At 53.5% G+C, this 18,657-nt stretch overlaps 6 protein-coding genes across 6 annotated transcripts; 4 read left to right on the forward strand and 2 right to left on the reverse strand.

The window, feature by feature from the left end:
* Positions 1–71: 71 nt before the first annotated feature.
* On the reverse strand, positions 72–3,693 carry SNOG_09115 (hypothetical protein; the record flags this gene model as incomplete). The annotated part of the gene is made up of 3 exons (XM_001799366.1): positions 72–1,051; positions 1,199–3,250; positions 3,297–3,693. 3 exons carry the CDS (start codon positions 3,691–3,693, stop codon positions 72–74), a joined length of 3,429 nt encoding a protein of 1,142 aa, XP_001799418.1.
* A 261-nt stretch (positions 3,694–3,954) lies between these two features.
* SNOG_09116 (hypothetical protein) lies at positions 3,955–7,945 on the forward strand (the record flags this gene model as incomplete). The annotated part of the gene is made up of 7 exons (XM_001799367.1): positions 3,955–4,125; positions 4,224–4,956; positions 5,134–5,561; positions 5,610–6,044; positions 6,089–6,649; positions 6,811–7,265; positions 7,315–7,945. 7 exons carry the CDS (start codon positions 3,955–3,957, stop codon positions 7,943–7,945), a joined length of 3,414 nt encoding a protein of 1,137 aa, XP_001799419.1.
* Positions 7,946–8,859: 914 nt separating this feature from the next.
* Positions 8,860–10,731, forward strand: SNOG_09117 (hypothetical protein; the record flags this gene model as incomplete). Its single annotated transcript, XM_001799368.1, has 3 exons — positions 8,860–9,041; positions 9,099–9,795; positions 9,934–10,731. The coding sequence occupies 3 exons, from the start codon at positions 8,860–8,862 to the stop codon at positions 10,729–10,731; spliced, it is 1,677 nt and encodes a 558-aa protein (XP_001799420.1).
* Positions 10,732–11,712: 981 nt separating this feature from the next.
* Positions 11,713–12,036, forward strand: SNOG_09118 (hypothetical protein; the record flags this gene model as incomplete). Its single annotated transcript, XM_001799369.1, has 1 exon — positions 11,713–12,036. The coding sequence occupies one exon, from the start codon at positions 11,713–11,715 to the stop codon at positions 12,034–12,036; it is 324 nt and encodes a 107-aa protein (XP_001799421.1).
* Positions 12,037–12,811: 775 nt separating this feature from the next.
* Positions 12,812–13,942, reverse strand: SNOG_09119 (hypothetical protein; the record flags this gene model as incomplete). Its single annotated transcript, XM_001799370.1, has 2 exons — positions 12,812–12,934; positions 12,989–13,942. The coding sequence occupies 2 exons, from the start codon at positions 13,940–13,942 to the stop codon at positions 12,812–12,814; spliced, it is 1,077 nt and encodes a 358-aa protein (XP_001799422.1).
* A 1,074-nt stretch (positions 13,943–15,016) lies between these two features.
* On the forward strand, positions 15,017–18,369 carry SNOG_09120 (hypothetical protein; the record flags this gene model as incomplete). Its single annotated transcript, XM_001799371.1, has 4 exons — positions 15,017–15,241; positions 15,310–15,602; positions 15,656–15,914; positions 15,976–18,369. 4 exons carry the CDS (start codon positions 15,017–15,019, stop codon positions 18,367–18,369), a joined length of 3,171 nt encoding a protein of 1,056 aa, XP_001799423.1.
* Between the last annotated feature and the right edge of the window lie 288 nt (positions 18,370–18,657).

The raw sequence follows: 18,657 nt of genomic DNA on the forward strand, positions 1-18,657 counted from the left end.
CGCCGCAGCGCTGATGCATGTGATATGGAAGAATAAATGCCAAACTGTGAGACGGCTCCGACTCGACCCATCTACTCGTCCTCGTCCTCATCCATGGCCGAATCACCGTTTGCCTTTGGCGCGGCAATGCCATCCTCGTCGTCTTCGTCCTCGTCGTCAACGACGCGACCCTTGCGAGCGCGGGGTGCCGCTGCTGCGCCTTCGTCATCACTTGCGAGTTGCGCGTCGGTACCAGCTGCAGCTTCCGCATCACCATCACTGTCGTCGTCCACGAATTCTGCAGACTTGTATTTGCCTGATGGCTCGCTCTTCCTCGCAAGCTTCCTCTTCTTCTTCTCCCGTGGGCGCTCCTCGTCAGACAGGCCCTCTGTACCAGAAGCTGTGGTCCGTCGTCGACGGGATCGTGGCTCGGCAGCATCAGAGTCAGATGCAACACCCTCAGTGTCCGAGTCGGCATCCTTCTTCTTGCGCTTGGGCTGCTTAGGGCCACGGGCTTTGCGTTCTGCCTTTCGCAGCTCCTTATCTTCGTCTTCCTCCATGCGTCTCCGCTCCTCTTCAGCTCGTTTCTCCATGAGCTCACGATCACGTGCCGCAATACGCTCCTGCTCTTCGATGATCTTGCGTCTCCGATCTTGTGTCGCTTGCTCTGCCTGTTGCTTGGCCTCGTCACGACGGCGGATCTCTTCTTCACGCAGCTTCCTTGCCTGCTCAAGCTTGCCCTTGTTCTCCTCTTCGTACACCACTTGCTTTTCGCGTGCACGCTCCAATTGCTTGACCATTGTGTTACGTCCCATGTTGGCACGGGATGTGATGTCTGTTCGTGGAAATGGTGTTACTTCAGCTTTTGCGATCTGGTCCAGAGTATCGATGGCTTCTGCTAGACCGGCCATGGCATCATCGACTTGCTGCAAGGTGCGTTGGGATTCCGGAACGTTGATGATTGCCTGCGCAATCTGGAAGTGCATGAAGGCGACATTGAACTGAAAGTTCGGCTCCGAAGGAGATATCTTGAGAGCCTGCTGAGAGTAGTCGAGTGCTGTGCGGTACGAATCTATGTTACTACGGTCGTGTTTTCCACGTTGGAACCAGGTGCGACCTAAACAAGCAAGAATCTTGGTATCGTTTGGACGACCTCTGATCAGAGCTGCCTCATACTAGTTCTGTTAGGTTGCACGTGGTGCTAATTGAGTGGAGTGACTTACGTTCTCGATGGCGCGAGCAAATTGTTTCATCTCGCAATACGTGTGGCCAAGGTTCATGTATACGCTGTAGTCCTTGATAGTCTCCCTGACTTTGTTGAAGATTTGTAGCGCAGTCCCGGAATCCTTCTTGTCCTCCACCATGGCGATAGCAATGCCTTGGGCAGCGTATGCATTGGTTTTGTCCAGCTGGAGCACCTTGTCGAAGAACGCAACAGCCGTTTCGTAGCTTTTCTGGCGCTTCATCTTCTCCTGCTCGGAGCTTCGTGGCATTTCTCTTGCCATGGCCAAATGGAGGTTTCCCAAACCAGTGAGGGAGTACTGGTCGTGCTTGTCGAATTTTTGCAGAGTGTGCTTGTAGAGGCGCTGTTCTTCGTCTGCCGCAATGTTCTGCATCTTCCGCTTGGTCTTATGGAGGAACCAGCCGTAGAGAGCTCGTACCTCGACGTTGTCCTCGTTCTCTCTGAATAGGTCTTTAATTGCTTTCAGACCGAGCTCGTTGGGACTTTGAATAATGGCAATATATGCCAATCGAAGGCGGGCATCGATGTAGTCTGCATGTCGCTTGAGAAGATTCTCGTAAACGTTCTTAGCTTGGTCCAGGTTGTTCTCGGCCTCATAGCATCGACCCAGGTTGAAGCTGATAGAAGTAACCAAAGCATCAGTGTCGATTGACTCGTCGCGAGCTTCCGCCTTGACACAGGCATTAAGCGCAGCTTCAAAAAGCTCTCTTGCGCGTGTGTAACGCTCAGCCTGGAAATGGAAGCAAGCCATGTTGTTTAGTAACTGCGGCGGTAGCAATTCGCGCAACGCAGCTTTAATCTCGTGCTCATCTTCCAGCTCTGGATAGTCTTCCTCGGGAATTGCTTCAAGCTCCATTTTCTCGACCTCCTCAAGACACTTTAGACTCTTCTCGGGCTTTTCTGTTTCGTAAAGTCGGGCCAAGTTCAAAAGCACAGACTGGTCCGGGGTAGCCTTCTTCTTGGGGTCTCGCCATGCCTTCTGAACATCGTCGAGGTGCTTGATAGCCTTCTGCAGTTCGGCTGATTTGTCCTCGGTGGAACCGCTGTTTTGCGCTGCGAATACATCTTCTGCCCAGAGCGTGCCAAGGAGAGTCTGCGCTTCGATATTGGGCGACTGTTGGATGATCTTCTCGAGACGAAACTTTGCACCGCTGTAGTTGAGCTGTAGAACATTCATCTGCGCGGATCCGAACTTGGCCGGAATGTAGCCTCGCTCCTCTCCGCCGCGCGCCTGGTCGGATCTGCCGTAGCAGGTTGAGGCCTCTGCCAGATCACCCTCGGCGTGAGCCTTGCGTGCCAGATGGTACCATCCGTCACTTGCAATGGCGTTCACGTCTGTGAGGTCAATAGCACGCCTCGCGACCGTCTGCGCCTTCTGCCAGTCCTTCCTCATTACAAAGTAACCGCCCACGCTAGCGCAAGTCAAGGGGTAGTTCTTGTCCAGCCGCAAAGCAGACATGATGTAGTCGACGGTCTTCTTGTAGAACTTGGCAAAGTCTGGATGCTGTGGGGGGTGTTGCGACGAAAGGTGAAGGTTGTACTGGGCGAGCAGGATGAGGGCGATCTTGGACTTTGGGTTGAGGTCCAGCGATCGCTGCCATGCACCGGCAGCATCGTCCTTGAAGCCAAGATGCCAGAAGCAGCTGCCAATGCCAATGCGAGGGTCTGGGTCGATGAGATCGGGCGAGCTCTCTAGGACACTCTGGTAACCCTTCAGAGCCTCAGCCCACTTGCCCAGGGAGTAGCTGACACGCGCTCTGCCCATCTTCGCCATGAGATTCCTACCGCCCGACGCCCTCAGTGCATCGTCAAAGCACTTGGCCGCCTGCTTCAGGGTCTCGGCGCGCTCCACGCTGACGGCGTTTGGTCCAGCGGTGGTAGCCGGAGACTGCAGAGAGGCTCGCAGGAGGTAGAGGACGCCGCGAGCAAGAAACAGTGGGGGATGCGACGGGCTGATGCGGGAGGCTTCGTTGAGAACACCGGTGGCTTCCTGGATGTACGCGTCCTTGGTTTTGATGTTGGGGTCGTCTGACGCAGTTAGTCGTGGCCACAGATGGATGCCGCAATATCATACCTGACTTCACGCGCGGCGCCTCGCGACACTTGAGCAGATACAGCCAGCAGAGCCCGTTGAGGATGCTGAGCCGCTCCTCTGCGCGCGCACGCCCAAACACGCCAATGGCCTGCTTGAGCACGTCAATGGCGACGTCGACCTTCTTCTGTTTCGCATAGGCCACGGCGACCTGCACCCATGTTGACGTCAAGCTCTTCTCATTTTCGAGGATGGCGCATAGCTCCGTTGGATCGTCCTGAATGTCCTCGTCGAGCGGAACTTCGACATCGAGCTGGCCACCTTCTTCATCGGCGACCGAGATGGTGATGGCATTGGGCACGTCCGAGTATCGCGGCGGCGGGAACATTTTGCCTGCGCCATTTACGCCATTCGCGCCGTTGGCGTAGACGGCCGACATGATGCAGCTGGGGGACGCGACCAGTTGGGGAAGGAGTGTTTGGTTGGTGGAGGGTTGGTGTCGCAGTCGGCTCAGGGCAGCATAGTAGGATGGCGGCGGGAGGGTAAAGGCGCGAGGCTGCTCGAGGCCTGCGGTGATGGGTGGACAAAGGGTCGCGAGGGTCGCGAGTGTCGCGAGGGAGCTCGAGGAACGCGCTTTCGGAAGATCTTGCGGAGCGCGGAGGTGAGGCTTGGCAGCGTGAATGCGCTGCTGTGCGTAGGGATGTCTGCAACACCACCGCAATTGAAGGAGATTGTTGGCTGGGTTTTCGAACACGAACACGGCGACTGGCGTTGCGAAGACTGCAGTGTCTTCACCAAGCTGATTTCATTTCAGCGCTCCTGGCTTGGCGCACTTTACGACTCCGCGACAGTTGATCCCTGCTCCTACAACGTAACCAGAGACACCCCCGAGCTCCCCGCAGGCACATCACTCCCTACACACCACACCAGATGACGCGCAATACCCTGCTTTCCACGCCATGACAGTAGCGCCTTGCCGAGAAAGACGTACAACACCCCGCAATTGCTGAGAGCACCATGTCGCGGAACCGGGACTACTCGCAGCCGGGCTCCAACGGGGGATACACCAATGGCTACGGCAACGGAGGCTACGGCGATGATGGTGGTGGGCGGCCGAGTGGTGAGCGCAGGCAGCGGCCAGGCGGCTACGGTGGCATGGGTGCGCCGCCTGACGACGACCGACGACGACCCAGCAATGACCGCCAACGTCGCCCTCCCGGTTACGGAGGCATGGGTGCACCCCAAGACGACTACGGACGGCGTCCAAGTGGTGAAAGCCAGCGAGAACGACGGCCCGGAGGCTATGGAGGTTTCACTAGAAGGGAAGATGAATACGCCAGGCCGCAGAGCGGAGGACGCGATCGCAGGCCAGGTGGCTATGGCGGTCTCCAGCAACAGGAAGAGGACGGGCCCGAGGTCACGCGACCCACGAGTCTGGAGCGCTCACGAGCGAACAGGCGGAGCGGCGAGCGGCAGACAGGCAGCAGAGGAGCCAACAACTACGGCTCAGGCAGCCAGCGCATCGAAGACGTGCTGCAGTACATTCGCCAGAACTGGGACTTTATGACCCAGGACCAGTGCGTTCCTATCGAAGTCGCCCTGAAGCTCATGGACTCGAGCTCGCTTGGTCTGGCCAGCCAGTATGGCCAGTTCAAAACGACGCACAGGGAGCTGCAACAGGCTTTAAAAGCCATTGTGAACGGTAGGTTGGGCATGTGATGGTGGCATGACTGCATCTGACAACATATAGAGCACCATCAGGGCTTCAACAGTTCTATTGGTACTTTCCATCAGATTCAGTCCAGCCTGCAAAGCTCACAGCAACGTGTCCGGACTCTGAAGACCTCATTAACTTCCGCCAAGACGCAATTATCAACAGCCAAGCCTGAACTCAAAGAATTCGCGACTGCGTCCCAAAACTACGATGGAATGCTGCAAATGCTCAATGCTATTGAGGAGCTCCAGCTTGTGCCTGAGCAGCTCGAGGCACGCATATCAGAGAAGCGTTTTCTGACTGCGGTAGACATACTCCAAAAGGCTCTCTTGATGATCAGAAAGACGGAAATGGAGAAAATCGGGGCTCTCAACGATCTGCGCACATATCTTAGCAATCAAGAAGTCTCCCTGACAGACATTCTCATTGAAGAACTTCACAGCCATCTGTACCTCAAATCGCCATACTGCGAGGATCGATGGAAAGAATATGCACAAAACCAAATGAAAGGCGGCATATCTGAGCGCACTCAGACGGACGCTCGAGGAAGGCTGTTGTATTACTTCCTCGATGGTCTCGACCTCTCCGAGCCAGTAAGCTCAGCCAGCATTCTGCACTTTTCGCCCTGCTAATTCAACCAGATGACAGATGATTCTACACACAATCCCGAGACAGATACGTTTCAATACATCCGGCTCATCGTCGAGTCATTGAATAAGATGAACCGTCTTGAGGTGGCGGTCAATACCATTGAGCAACGACTGCCTGTGGAACTGTTCAAAGTTGTCGACAAGTCGAACAATGAAGTCGCCCAAAGACACCCCAGCATACTACGAGCTCATGCCTCGAAGAAAGGTGGCAAGGCCAAGACTGGTATCGAAAGCGACGAAGTCCGGTCCATGCTTCTCAACGACCTGTTATGGACTCTATACGCTCGATTTGAGGCCATAGCTGAAAGTCACCGAGCCGTGCACGACGTAGTAGCTGGTATTGTTCGCAGAGAGGGGCTGCGGGATTCTTCAAGCGCCGCATTAACACGGGGGTTCAAAGAGCTGTGGAAGCTCTACCAAAGCGAGGTGAGTAGACCGATTGCAACCCAGATTCCTGCTAACATCACTAGATTCGGTCGTTGTTGCATGATTATTTAGCGACTGATGGTGATGCTTTGTACCGCACCGGACAAGGTCAGACATCTGCCGGAAGCGTCTTTTCGCGAGCTCCTCGTGACAAGACGAAACGCATGTTCAAGCTCTCTGACATGAACACGAAGTCGCCTGACATCGCGCAAGAGCGGGAGGACCTCGAATTCATCCTGAAATCATCGGTGCCTGGTCTTGTATCTGATTCCAAGAAGTCTGAGAACAGGGTGGCTGAGACCAGCACCAATCTTGATGGTAGCGCAACTGGGCACAAGCTACTGGTTGAGCCTAGTGTTTTCAACATGGGAATACTGCTGCCACCCTCACTCGACTTCTTGAACAGGTTGAAGGAGGTGGTGCCGCCAAATTCAGACATCGTGATGAGCACATTAACGTCGTTTCTCGATGACTTCCTAGTCAATGTGTTTCAACCGCAACTTGATGAGACGCTCGCCGAGATGTCATCGCAGACTTTCATCGAGCTCGATTCGTTCAGTGAAGACCCGCACTGGGAACAGCACGCAAAGAAGCCAATATTCAAGGTATGTGAGTCCCCAGAGTGAATCATCTCGTTCTGACAATCTAGGGTACTGCACAATTCTTCAGTCTGATCTCAGCCTTCTGCAAAATGCTCGATAACCTGCCCCACGATCAAGCATTCTCTCAACTAATCATAGCTCAAATGCAAACGTACTCTCAAAAGTGTAACGGTTGGTACAAAGCACTTGTCACGCGCTCGCAGCCTGCTACATCTGGTAGACGTCTGAAAGCACCAGCTGCATGGTCAGAGTCTGAAGAGATGGAAAGATTGGTATCGCAAATCCTCCAATCAGATCCTTCCGACAGCGAGAACTTCAATCAGCTTGTCGAGAACGAGATCAGCCTTCTTCTGCAGGTTGTCAGTGAAGAGCCACTGGATCAGGCAGATATGCTTCAAGACAAGAAAAGCGTTATCAACCTATGCCTGCTGTACACCAGTATGAAATGGCTGGCTACGAAGGCAGCACAATTACGGCACATCAGTGATAGAGCCACAAACTCTGGTGGTGGCGAATCGTCCAAAGACAGGCATACGCAACGATGGACCCTGCTCACTTCATCCGAACCACGAGCAGAAGGTACACACGTCTATCTCCCACTCAACCGCGAGACCGTGAGGTATGTCATTTGAACGAGACACTTGATATCATGTGCTAATATGGTGCAGCGAATTCGATCAGGTCGTCTCGTCCTACCAATCCCTCAGCACCCGCATACTACGCACCCTCCACTTGACCATTCGCAGCACCATCCTCCATGCGCTATCCACCTCTCTACAACCCAACCTCTTCATCGACACGCCACTCAACGACCCATCCCCCATCATCCTCGCCTTGAACTCAACCCTAGTCAATTTCGACACAGAAGTATCTCGCTACTCCCCCCAAGCAACATACACCCGCATGACACACGGCCTCGCCAACCTAATGGACACCTACCTCCTCTCCCTCTGCACAAGCCGCATCGCGCGCATGAACACAAACGGCTGCGCACACATGCAACTCAATATCCTCGTGCTGCAGCAAAACCTCAAGAACGTTGAAGAAGGCGCCGAACTGCCCAACGCAGCGCTCTTTTTCGACCTCTTCACCGCTGGCCCCGACGCCATCGTCGCGCGGGCGAAGCAGCATGGTAAAGACTTCGGCGTGCCTGGCGGCATGCTGAATGAGTCCAGCGTGAAGAAGTTGCTGGAGATGACGTATGAGGAAAGATTGACTGGAGATAATAGGGAGAGTAGCGTGAGTGCGAAAAGGCAGTTGGACGCGCAGCTTTTGGAGATTAGTGAGTTTATGTATTAAGTGTGGGGAGGTAGGTATTCTACATCAACATCGTTTTAGCGAGCAATTCTATTCTGCATCCTGATCGATTTTTTTCAAGGCGTGCGTTCATTTCTGCGCGGCATGGTGATGAACTCGTCACATTTACGACGAATTGTAGCCGGCCAATCATACTCACCCCTGTTACATGTCTGGCGGCACTGGGGCGGAACGTCGCCGACGCACGGCCGTGGTTTGTGCGACGTCGCCGACGACGGGATTGATAGCGCATCGAATGACCCCAGCCGCAAAACAATAGAGACTCGATGAGGGAATTGACTGCACTCGCGCTATTAGTTGGGAGGTCATGTGGGAGTTGGTGAAAGCTGCTTTCACTAGCACTGCACTGCGCTGAAATCCGAGATGCATGTCAAGAAGGAAAAGGGGAAAAGAAAAGAAATATGGTTCGATAAACTACTCGAGGGACAGGTATCAGAGCAAATGCATGAGGGGCAAACATTTGCTATCGTGAGTAAATGATCGCCCTACACACCATCTATAGTCCGGAGACCTGACAGCTCGCCAAGTCCGCCTATCCCAGCGTTTTCATTTTTTATCACAAGGCCTCCTTCGACATAGCCTGCTTTGATTGGCCAGGATCGTGCTGCCACTATCGTGAGGTTAAGGCTGACCACGGCACGATTCGTGGGGGCCGGGGGCGAGGTGTAAGCGTAGGATTACTGTGCTGCTGCGCCGCTCGCTGAGGTCGGCGAGGAGTGTTGGTGAGATGTTGGGAGAATGTTAGGAAGGTATAATATACTTACACTGCCTTGTGTTACAATCGAAGATTTCTCATCGTCTCGTATCGTTGTCCATTCGTATTTCCTCGTATTTGGATCGAGGGATTATTTCGATTTTGTTTATCCTGGATCTTTCATCCTCTACGCCCCGCCACCATGTCCGACATCGAGAAAGGCCCAGACTACACTCACCTCACCAACGATTCCGTGCAGAGTTTCAGTTGGGCAAATGTCACTGTCACCGTGAAAGATCGCGCGACCAAGGAATCGTTGGAGATTTTGTCGAGTGTTAACGGATGCGTGCAAGCCGGGGAGGTGCTGGCGATTATGGGACCTAGGTAAACAAAACAGTCTCAAACTACCTGCTCCAAGTCTCATACTAATATGTGCGTCAGTGGCTCCGGCAAAACTACCCTTCTGAATGTCCTAGCCCGCCGCTCCGTTCCAAAATCAACCGTCCACCAAGACCTATACATCAACGGCACGCCCACCTCCCTCCACACCTTCCGCGCACTCAGCTCCTACGTCGAGCAAGAAGACGCCCTCCTCGGCTCCCTCACAGTCCGCGAAACTCTCTACTTTGCTGCAAAACTCGCCCTCCCCCCCTCTAATGACCGCAAAGCTCGTATCGAGAGCCTGTTGCGCGCTTTCGGGCTGCAAGACCAGGCTGAGACGCTAATTGGCACGCCGCTTCGTAAGGGCGTGTCTGGCGGGCAGAAGAGGAGGGTCAGTGTAGCGAGTCAACTTGTTGGCGGGCCGAGGATTTTGTTCTTGGATGAGCCGACGAGTGGCTTGGATTCGGCGGCAAGTAGGGAGGTAGTGGGGGTTTTGAGGAAAGTTGCGAGGAAATACAAGGTGCTGATCATTGCGTCTATCCACCAGCCGTCCACGACGACGTTTGAGATGTTCGATAAGCTTATGCTGCTTTCGAAAGGCAAGGTTGCGTATAATGGCCCGGTGGAGGGTGTTAGGGGGTATTTTGGAGGGTTGGGCTATGAGATGCCACTCTACACCAACCCAGCAGAATTCCTGATCTCCCTCGTCAACACCGATTTCTCCTCGTCCTCTCAACACCTCTCGCATCTACAAAACGCGTGGCTCGCATCACCACTAGCTGTCCAGCAAACGCCCCAAACTTCATCAATACCACTCCTACCCAGCACCCGGGAAACCGCCTCTCCCCTCCTAACCCCCCTCACCCTAATACACCGTTCCCTAATAAAATCTCACCGCGACGTCATCGCCTACGCCCTCCGCCTTGGGATGTACCTCTGTCTCGCCCTGCTCATGGGCACAGTCTGGTTGCGACTCCCCCCAACACAAGCCAACATCCCGGCCTTCACCGCCGCGATATTCTTCGGCGGAGCGTTCATGTCCTTCATGGCTGTCGCCTACATACCTGCCTACCTCGAGGACCTCGCATTATTTCGCAAAGAGCGGGCAAACGGCCTCTACGGCCCTACGGCCTTCATTCTGTCGAACTTCCTGGTCGGGGTGCCGTTTTTGCTGGCGTGTGCGGTGGTATTCAGTCTCGTGGGGTATTGGCTGAGCGGATTTAATCCGAGTGCGAAGGGTTTTGGGACGTGGGTGCTGTGGCTCTTCCTCGACCTGCTCGCCGCCGAATCGCTTGTTGTGCTGATATCCTCGCTCGTCCCTATCTTCGTCGTCGCGCTCGCGAGCACGGCATTCGCAAACGGGGTGTGGATGTGCGTGGGCGGGTTTCTCGTGCAGCCTCAGAGCTTAAATGTGTTTTGGCGGTATGTGTTTCATTATATTGATTATCAGGCGTATGTGTTTCGCGGGATGATGGTGGGTGAGTTTGGGAGTAGGGACTATAGCTGTGGGGAGGGGTGTCGGTGTATGTATAAGAGTCGGTTGGAGGAGCAGTGTTTGATTGAGGGAAAGGCGGTGCTGGCGCAGTATGGGTTCGAAGATGAGGGGATGGAGAAATATGTGGGGATTATGCTGGGGATTATACTAGGGTATAGGGTGCTTGGGTGGGTGGCGTTGTGGGCGAGGAAGCAATGAGAGCGCGATGTCACCAGGCAGCGGCAGAATTCGTGTTCGCCTATGCACATGCGCGAAGTAATCCAATGGGTTTTAAAAGCATACTCAGAAGTTTATAGAGAAGCCTGAATATTGTTAGTACTATAAGACATCTTGCTTACTTTTGCAAAAGTATTCAAATATATCCAGGCTACCTCTTTAGTCTTGTCGTTTAGTAAGGGCGGACAGGAAATTTTCTAGGGCCTAGTGGTCCTAATCTCAAACTTTTCTTTTCTCTTGACTCACGCCTTAGTTCAACCAAGCTTGAATGAATTGACAGTCCAGCCATAGACTCGACACAGCCGGCGTCCAAAGCCCTTGGCCATGACGTATGGCATATCACTGTCGGGGTACGGCTCATGGAACTGAATGTTACGTTCAGCGTCAATGTTGTAGCTTGGAGTGGACTGCCATGTAGAGCCCTGAAGCCCTCCACAGCGAAACCCATGCGCATCATCGTACGCTTGAATTCGGCCCACTTCACTACTTTGTGCAGATCACCTGACCTCCTCAGTATTTCGAGTGTAGAAGATGGTTTTGAAGACCTTTTGGGTACGCTGATCGACATAGATAGGCTTCTCAGGCTCGTGGGTTGTCGCTTTGGCGGTTTGAATAAAGAGATAGCCTGGGTATCTTCAGACACTTTTATAAAACTAGATAAAATTCCTTACAGCACTGAATATATTTAGGATTCCTTATAAGCTTATCAGTGCACACCTAAAGGCTATTAGATTCCTTCACGCATGTGCAGAGCGAACGCGAATTATGCTGACCTCCGATGGTATCTCTTTGGTCGCGACCACCAAGCCCGTGCCCACGCCAGTGACACCTAGCAGCGCACTGGAGCTCATCATCCCTTTGCGCTCCTCAGCCTGAACGAAGCCCCCAAAAGATGAGAAGGACGTGGAGATCGTCAATTACAACACGAAGTCAAGCCTCCCGTTTCACTAATCGGACGGAAACATGCAATGGGCCACGATCGCTACAGCTCTTGCATCCGCACCATGCAACCCTTACTACGTTATTGATCGGGTCGCACCGGTCCCCGTGCAGAAGATCTTGGGCAAGAAGCCTAAGTTCAAAACTTTCGTCGATGAGGATGGGACCGAGGTGGATGGATTTGATACTCCCAACCATACAAGGTCCAGGACATTGCTAGACTTCATGGCTCAGATCCCACATCGGGGTTCCGAGGAGCTGTTCATGTTCGGCAAGGCAGCGGTAGAGAAGTACGGTCCAGCCTGGTCATGCCTGAGTCGGTCGGCCAAACATCGCAAGACCATCTAAGTTATTCCTTGGGACAAACAGCTGTGCCCGCTGTGTAACGACGGCCGGTACGCAAGCAAAAGCATCTTACATGACTTCACATTGGGCGCAGATGGCATTCATTGCCACGACTACAGCTGGGAAGGGATATGGGAGCCGCAATCGACCAAGCCCAAGGGTGAATCTTCGTCACCCTCTACCCCAAAGAGAGCGAGGCCGAAGAAGCTGAGCATTTCTTCCATCAAACAAGACACATCTATCCCTGCACCTCGCCCATTTCCTTACCCCAGTCCCGGCGGCGGCGGGAGCCTGTGAACCCAGGAAGACAGCCCACTGCACCAAAAGCACCTGAGGAGTTTTGCTCTTGCTTATCTTTGATTTTTCCTTTCTGCGCATGAGGGCTTTCGACTTCTACCGATGGACAGGGAGCTTTTTTGGTCGGCTTCCATCAAACTGCAAGGTCTCTAGAGAGGCCACACATTCTGACTCTTTTGATTCTTTCCTTGGTAGTTGAATGAGGCGTCCATCGGCCTGACTGAGACCGCAACAGATAGCTACCTAAAAGTCAGTTCCTGCAATGCATTGTATAATATGTACATCTGAGGCTATACGGTCTGAGTGTTTATGCATCTGCACATCTTCGAGCGGAGTGGGACGTTTCCTGGGTGCTTGAAACTCGAAACGCAACTTAGCTTACATAAGAGCACTTGAAATTCCCCATATCATGCGTGAATACATCTGAACGTAAGTCCACGACCATGTCGGAACCTAATCTCCTCCATTTCGAGGTGATTCCTCAAACTCCAGTCCACCAATGTTCCGGATATCCAGCCGCCACATCCGCACCACCTTTCGCCAGACCTTGCCGCCAAATTCCCTCCACGTCTATCTTCAACTGAGTCACGCTGGTGTTGCAGCCCTGCAGCCTTCGATTGCGTTCGGTTTGATTGTATCTTGTGCTTGTTTCGCTCACTGTCAGGACATGAACAGCAGCTGAGAGGAACACTCGAGTCTGTGTGTCAACAGCATCGCTAGGGGCGATGGGATAGCCGATGTTGAGAGCTTTGAGCATGTCGCGGAGTTCGTCAATAGTGAATGCGGTAGAACTGCTGAGTCGCTGGGCCCGGTACACTGGTATGAGCCAGAGAAATAGGTATAGGGTTTGCCACTGTTGACCGCCTCTCCGGAGCAGGTCCTCTGGGTCGTGCAAAGTCCACGCTGCTTCGCACAGGGTCGGCCAAGTGAAGATCGGGGTCAGATCATCCAGTTCAGTCTGATACAGCATGATGGCCCTCCACATGCCTTCTGTGGGCACGAAGTTGGTTGTGGTTGTACAGAACTCGAATAGCTGGGAGAGAGTCCTTGCTAGGCCGACCACGGGACAGTGTAGTGGCGCAGCGTTGTTGCTATTCAAGGCCCGGCGTAGCAATTCGATGTATGGCGTCAGCATAAGCCGCTCCGCACTGTTTCTGGCCCTCGAGGGATCGTTGTCCGCATTGTAAGCCTGAAGAACCATATGGGTGGGCCCAAACAGGGCTCTGAAGCTCCAGGCCTTGCTCAGAAACCCATCCCGGCTGGACTGCTGCACATTTTCCGGGTTGCTGTAGTATTGGTTGAAGGTTATAGCACGTGGTGCCTGTGGAGGTAGAGACGGCTGTGTGACGGGTGCAGTCGTTGCTTGACTGCGGGGATTCCTGCGCTTCTTCTTGAATAGCACGCCGCGGCATGTCGGGCATGTACCCTTGGTATCCTTCTGCTTCAACCACTTCTCCAGACAGTTCCTCCCGAAATGATGGCCGCACTCTTTGATCTGGACGACGACATGTTGGTTGTTGAAAGGTTCAGTGCAGATGCTGCACTCCGCTGCCTCAACGCCGTCCTTGAGGAACGCTTGCAGCGAGCCTGGCACCGACTTCTTCTGCTCCATCGTGTATCTTCAACTGTCTCGTTTGAATGCAGGGGAATTTGTTCTTACCTAGGGTTGAAAGTTTGCAATTTGCAAGGTGTCCGGGTAGTGGGCGGAGGGGAATCGTGACGGGCAAGAACGTCAAGAGTTGAGGTCGACTGAGCTAGAGCGCGAACTTGCGCGACCAGGACTGGAGGATTGATTATAGATAGCGATGCTTGCGGTGTGGCCGGCACGGGGTTTACACGTGATCGCGCCTATGACTAGTCTCCCTATCCTTCCACTTCGTCGTGAGTAGAGCATTGCCAGCCAACGATTTCGACACAGATCCTTTCGAAGAGCTCTTTGATTATTAGCGCCACTCCAATCAGCGCTGGTCAAGCCCTGTTCCACTTTCATCCGCATCAGCGAGAAGACGGCGTTCCCATGATGCGCGCGATTTGGCTGAGGACAGCGAACTCATTTCCGGGCTTCTGATGACGTACTCTAGACAAGGCGTCGTTTGATTCTATTAATGAATTAGCGGTTACACAATCCTCTCATAGTCAGCCGTAGCCACCACAGTGAGAAGCTCAAGTGTGGTCGAGCTCGCGAAACATGCACTGGAAGACTACAACGGCAAATAAGACTACCATGATATACAAAGCATGCCGCGATAGCCTCCAGGTTGGTTCCAAGTGGTTGTTGTGGTCTTGTTCAAATGTTCTGTATGCATGCTGGATGTCGCTCACGTGAGCATCCATTCACTGCCCAGGGAGTCGACAACGCATCCGTCATAGGAACACAAGACTTAGAGCCGGTAGCGGAGACCCTTCCTGTACCCTAATACTGCTAAAAGAGGCACCAATGACGTTATATCAGCGCACGTGACTTGCCATGTGCTGCTCGCCGCCAACAGTGAACGCGAATCGTCCCGTTCTGCGCCATTGATCTTGGCGCTTCTAGCGCCCGCTACTGTTCTACCTTGACTCCGCAAAGGATTGAACTCTCACTCTAGCGGTTTCTCTAAATTTCTGCTCAACCACGCGCTTTTTAGCGAACACAGCTCGCCATCGGTCACACTTCCAGAAACACCTACAATTTCCCACCGCCATCATGGCAACAACCCTCACCCTCCCCCTCGCAGATGTCCGCGAGCTTCTGGAGGAGAACGCAGACCGCACTGCAAAGCGGGTCGCCTCGGAGCTCGAGCCCGTGATTGCAGCACTATCGCGAAAGCTCGAGGAGAGGTCCAATGATTCGGAGCGCGTGTACGCGGCTTTGATGACAGTGCTTTCGGGGGCACAGAAGGTGCAGTTCAAGATCGCTTACGAGGCAACTGTAAGAAACCTTCTCCGTATATACATAACTTCTCTAACATATTCAAGGGGCATAAGAATTCTAGACAGAAGTCAGCGCCGACATGGCGCGAGACAGCACCTGAAGATTCCAGCGATGATGAGGAATCGACGCCTCAGCTGCCGAAGCCTTGGGTCATCAAGAGGGGTCTAGTTTCGGTGACAGAAGGCATCAGAACCCTTGGGCTCGGTTCCGAAGTGTCGTCGCCTGATTCGAAGCCCTTCTGGGACCCAACTGGTAGGAACGTCAGCGTCACATCGCATGACAACCGAAAAGGTCAAGCCAAGTTTGAGCAAAGCTCAAAGCAGCTCACGCCCCTGCACATCATGGCGAAGGTTCCTAAGTGGGACGAACAACCCACCTCTTCCCCTTCTCCAGGCTCGACATGTAGTGCACTATCGTCATGTGGTTCGACTCCACCATCATCTCCACCATCATCTCCACCATCATCTCCACCATCGATTGCGACGCCATCTTCATCACCTCCTCCATCCTCTGCCTCTTCACCCTCGTCGCCTTCACCACCAACCCCTTCGCCAGCTGCAAGGATCCCTCTTTCTGCGCAACAGCAGAGCCCAACCTCCGTCAAGTCGCATTCTCTGACAGAGTTGTCGACCGCATCGCCAGCTCTAGCTCCACCGCCGGCACCTCAAGGGTTTCCGCAGAATGCTATTCAAGCGCCCTCGGTTGAAAGCCCCGCCGCACGTAAACTCCAGGATGAAGACAAGACTGCAGGCGTACCCTCAAGAATGCTCCCGGCACTTACTGTCAAGGTCCAAGACACCACCCCGATTACCCTGGACACGGGTATGGACGGCGTTATTGCTACTACCCCCGCGATCACTCTCAACGCACGAGCAACCACACAAAACATGGGCGGAGGACCCAGTGTTCGCGTTACTCCCGTACCTGCCAGCGTGCCAGCTCCATTCACGGCTATTGCGAGTATCTCAACTGCGACAGACAGCTCCAGAGACGCTCAGATGGATGACGCACCTGCCTCTGTCAAAACCGTCACTGACACTACGCAAGTCACAGCAACAGATGCCCAGATGGATGATGCATCAGCCTCCGTCGACACCACCTCCACCGACACTACACAAGTCGTAGCTGCAGATGCCCAGATGGATGATACACCAGCGTCCGTCAACACCAACGCCAACGCAATTCGAGCACCAGCTGCACATGTCCAACAGCCAGCAGCCTCAAGCTCGGCGCAGGTCACGGCTGCATCTGTTTCTCCACAATACACTTCATCTCCGACAGCGGATCAAGCGAGCCAAGCGACCTCTGACGCAGAACGGCTTCCCCTAAATATTAAAGAGTTCAAAACAGCTCATGCTGCTAAGACAGGGCCCTTGAAGACTCTCAATGTGGGCATGAAGCGCAAGGCTGCCGATGGAAAGTATTCGGAGTGGAGCAAGCCGACTGTCATACAATGCGATCCTGAGATTTTTGATCTCCCTGCCAGCGAGGGCTATGACAACGGGCTTTTTTGCAGTATCCGCAAGACCGTACGACGAAATGAAAAAATGGCAACAACTCAGGCATGGTTCGAAGCCTTTTGTCCAAGCACATTGGAAATCCCCGTTTGGGCGTCCTGTCTGAGCCGTCGGATTCGCAACCATGCAGATTGGTTTGAGAATTTGGATGATGGCCAAAATCCGATACTCCGAGAGAAGTACAAGGAGTTCACCAATCTTACCAAGGCTTGTGGGCATCTCCCGGACGTCTGGAAATTTCGCCCTTGGCTTGAAAAGATTGTCCTACCCTTCCTGGTGACAGAGTTCAGTCCGGAACTCACCCTGATCATCCCGGTGTCAGACACCATTTCAGCTGGTCTATCGACAGCGAACCGCACCGATTCACTATTGGAAATCTTCCAGGCCATCGCAAAGGCATACCTTCGAATGGTTTTACTCAAGGCGCAAGGCCCATACGACAAGATGGACCTCTCGAGATACGGTGGGCCAACTCTGCTCCCAAATGACGCGGTCGTTAATTGGGAAGTATTGGAAGACATGGCCAGCAGCATCGAAGTTATCCAAGCAAACAAGTTTGGAAAAGACGTGCAGGCGGGAAGGGCCTCGCTCGCAACATACAGATCTTCAGTGGAATTTGCCATTCGAAGATTCGGTACCGGCCATGCCTCTCTAGAGCGCCAGATTGTGACAGTGAGACAGAACTCGGCTGAGAGACTGGAAGACATGCACGAGCGTTGGTCGAGTCCAGATGCGTACCTAAAGGACGCCGAAGCGCAACACAAGCTCGTCTCAGACAGTGGAGTCCAATATCTGCAGTACAGGCTGAAGCTTCTCGACCTCAGTCAGCGGGGTGTTCTCGTCGACCCCGCTCTTCACAATAATGACAGTATCGAGCTCCCAGAGAGAATGCGACGGACGGTCTTTCGCGAGATCATCACACGCTTATGTGTTGCCGACGACGAGTTCTCAGCGATCAATCAGCGCAGCATCTACAGCGCATCCAGCAACATTCTCGGAGAGGTTACCGCCACGGCGCTGGAGTTGGAAGCTGGCATCCTGCAGGGTGTGACACAGCTTGCTGCACAGATTTCTTTGACGCCTGGAAGCATCAGCGAGATCTATGCTAATAAGGCCCAAATGCTCCAGGCGCGACTCATTGACTTCCCACTCGACACCTTGAAAGAGTGCGTGCTATACAGCCATGGTGATGGCTATGTACCTACCGTTATGACTGCCGCAAACTCCAGTATACACTCGGCGAGGGGTGGCCAGACCATAATCGAAACGGTGCCTCACTCCTCATCCATGCGTGGGCAGGACATCATTGAGCCGCCTCTCAAGCGGCGTCGCCATCATGGAGAATGTGGAGACTGCGCATTGAGCGGCACGCCATCGTTCTATTTCAACGACCAGGTGCCCAGCGGCCACATTGATCATGAGCTTGAGGTGAACCAGGCGCTTGACGATTGTTATAACGAAATTTGGCACCCTGACTCGGACTACGATTCAGACGACTACGAAGATGGCGGATCTGATGACGGCGATGATGCTCCGGCCGGTGACGGAGACGATTTTTCGGACTATGATGGAGATGATGATTCAGAATTCAGCTCGGACGGCGATTGATGACGGAGATGGTTCCAGCTTTGGCTCCAATGCTCTGGGATGACGAAGTTTTTATTTTCCTTTTTCTTTCATCTTTCTTACATATTCGTTTTGCGTCTCGGAAGCGAGATTTGAGTTACAGGAGTTCAGATAAGCACTGCACCTCCATGCAGTGCTAGAAAGAGGTGGGGAGTTTGATTATATAGCGCCACAATACGTGGATATATGAAAATTCTGAAAAGCCACCACATGCTTGATAGTTGCGAGTGATATGTACCTGTGTGACTAGATCCCTGGGCAAGATGAGTC

This window comes from Parastagonospora nodorum, assembly GCF_000146915.1.
Source record: "Parastagonospora nodorum SN15 chromosome Unknown scaffold_14, whole genome shotgun sequence".
Lineage (NCBI taxonomy): Eukaryota > Fungi > Ascomycota > Dothideomycetes > Pleosporales > Phaeosphaeriaceae > Parastagonospora > Parastagonospora nodorum.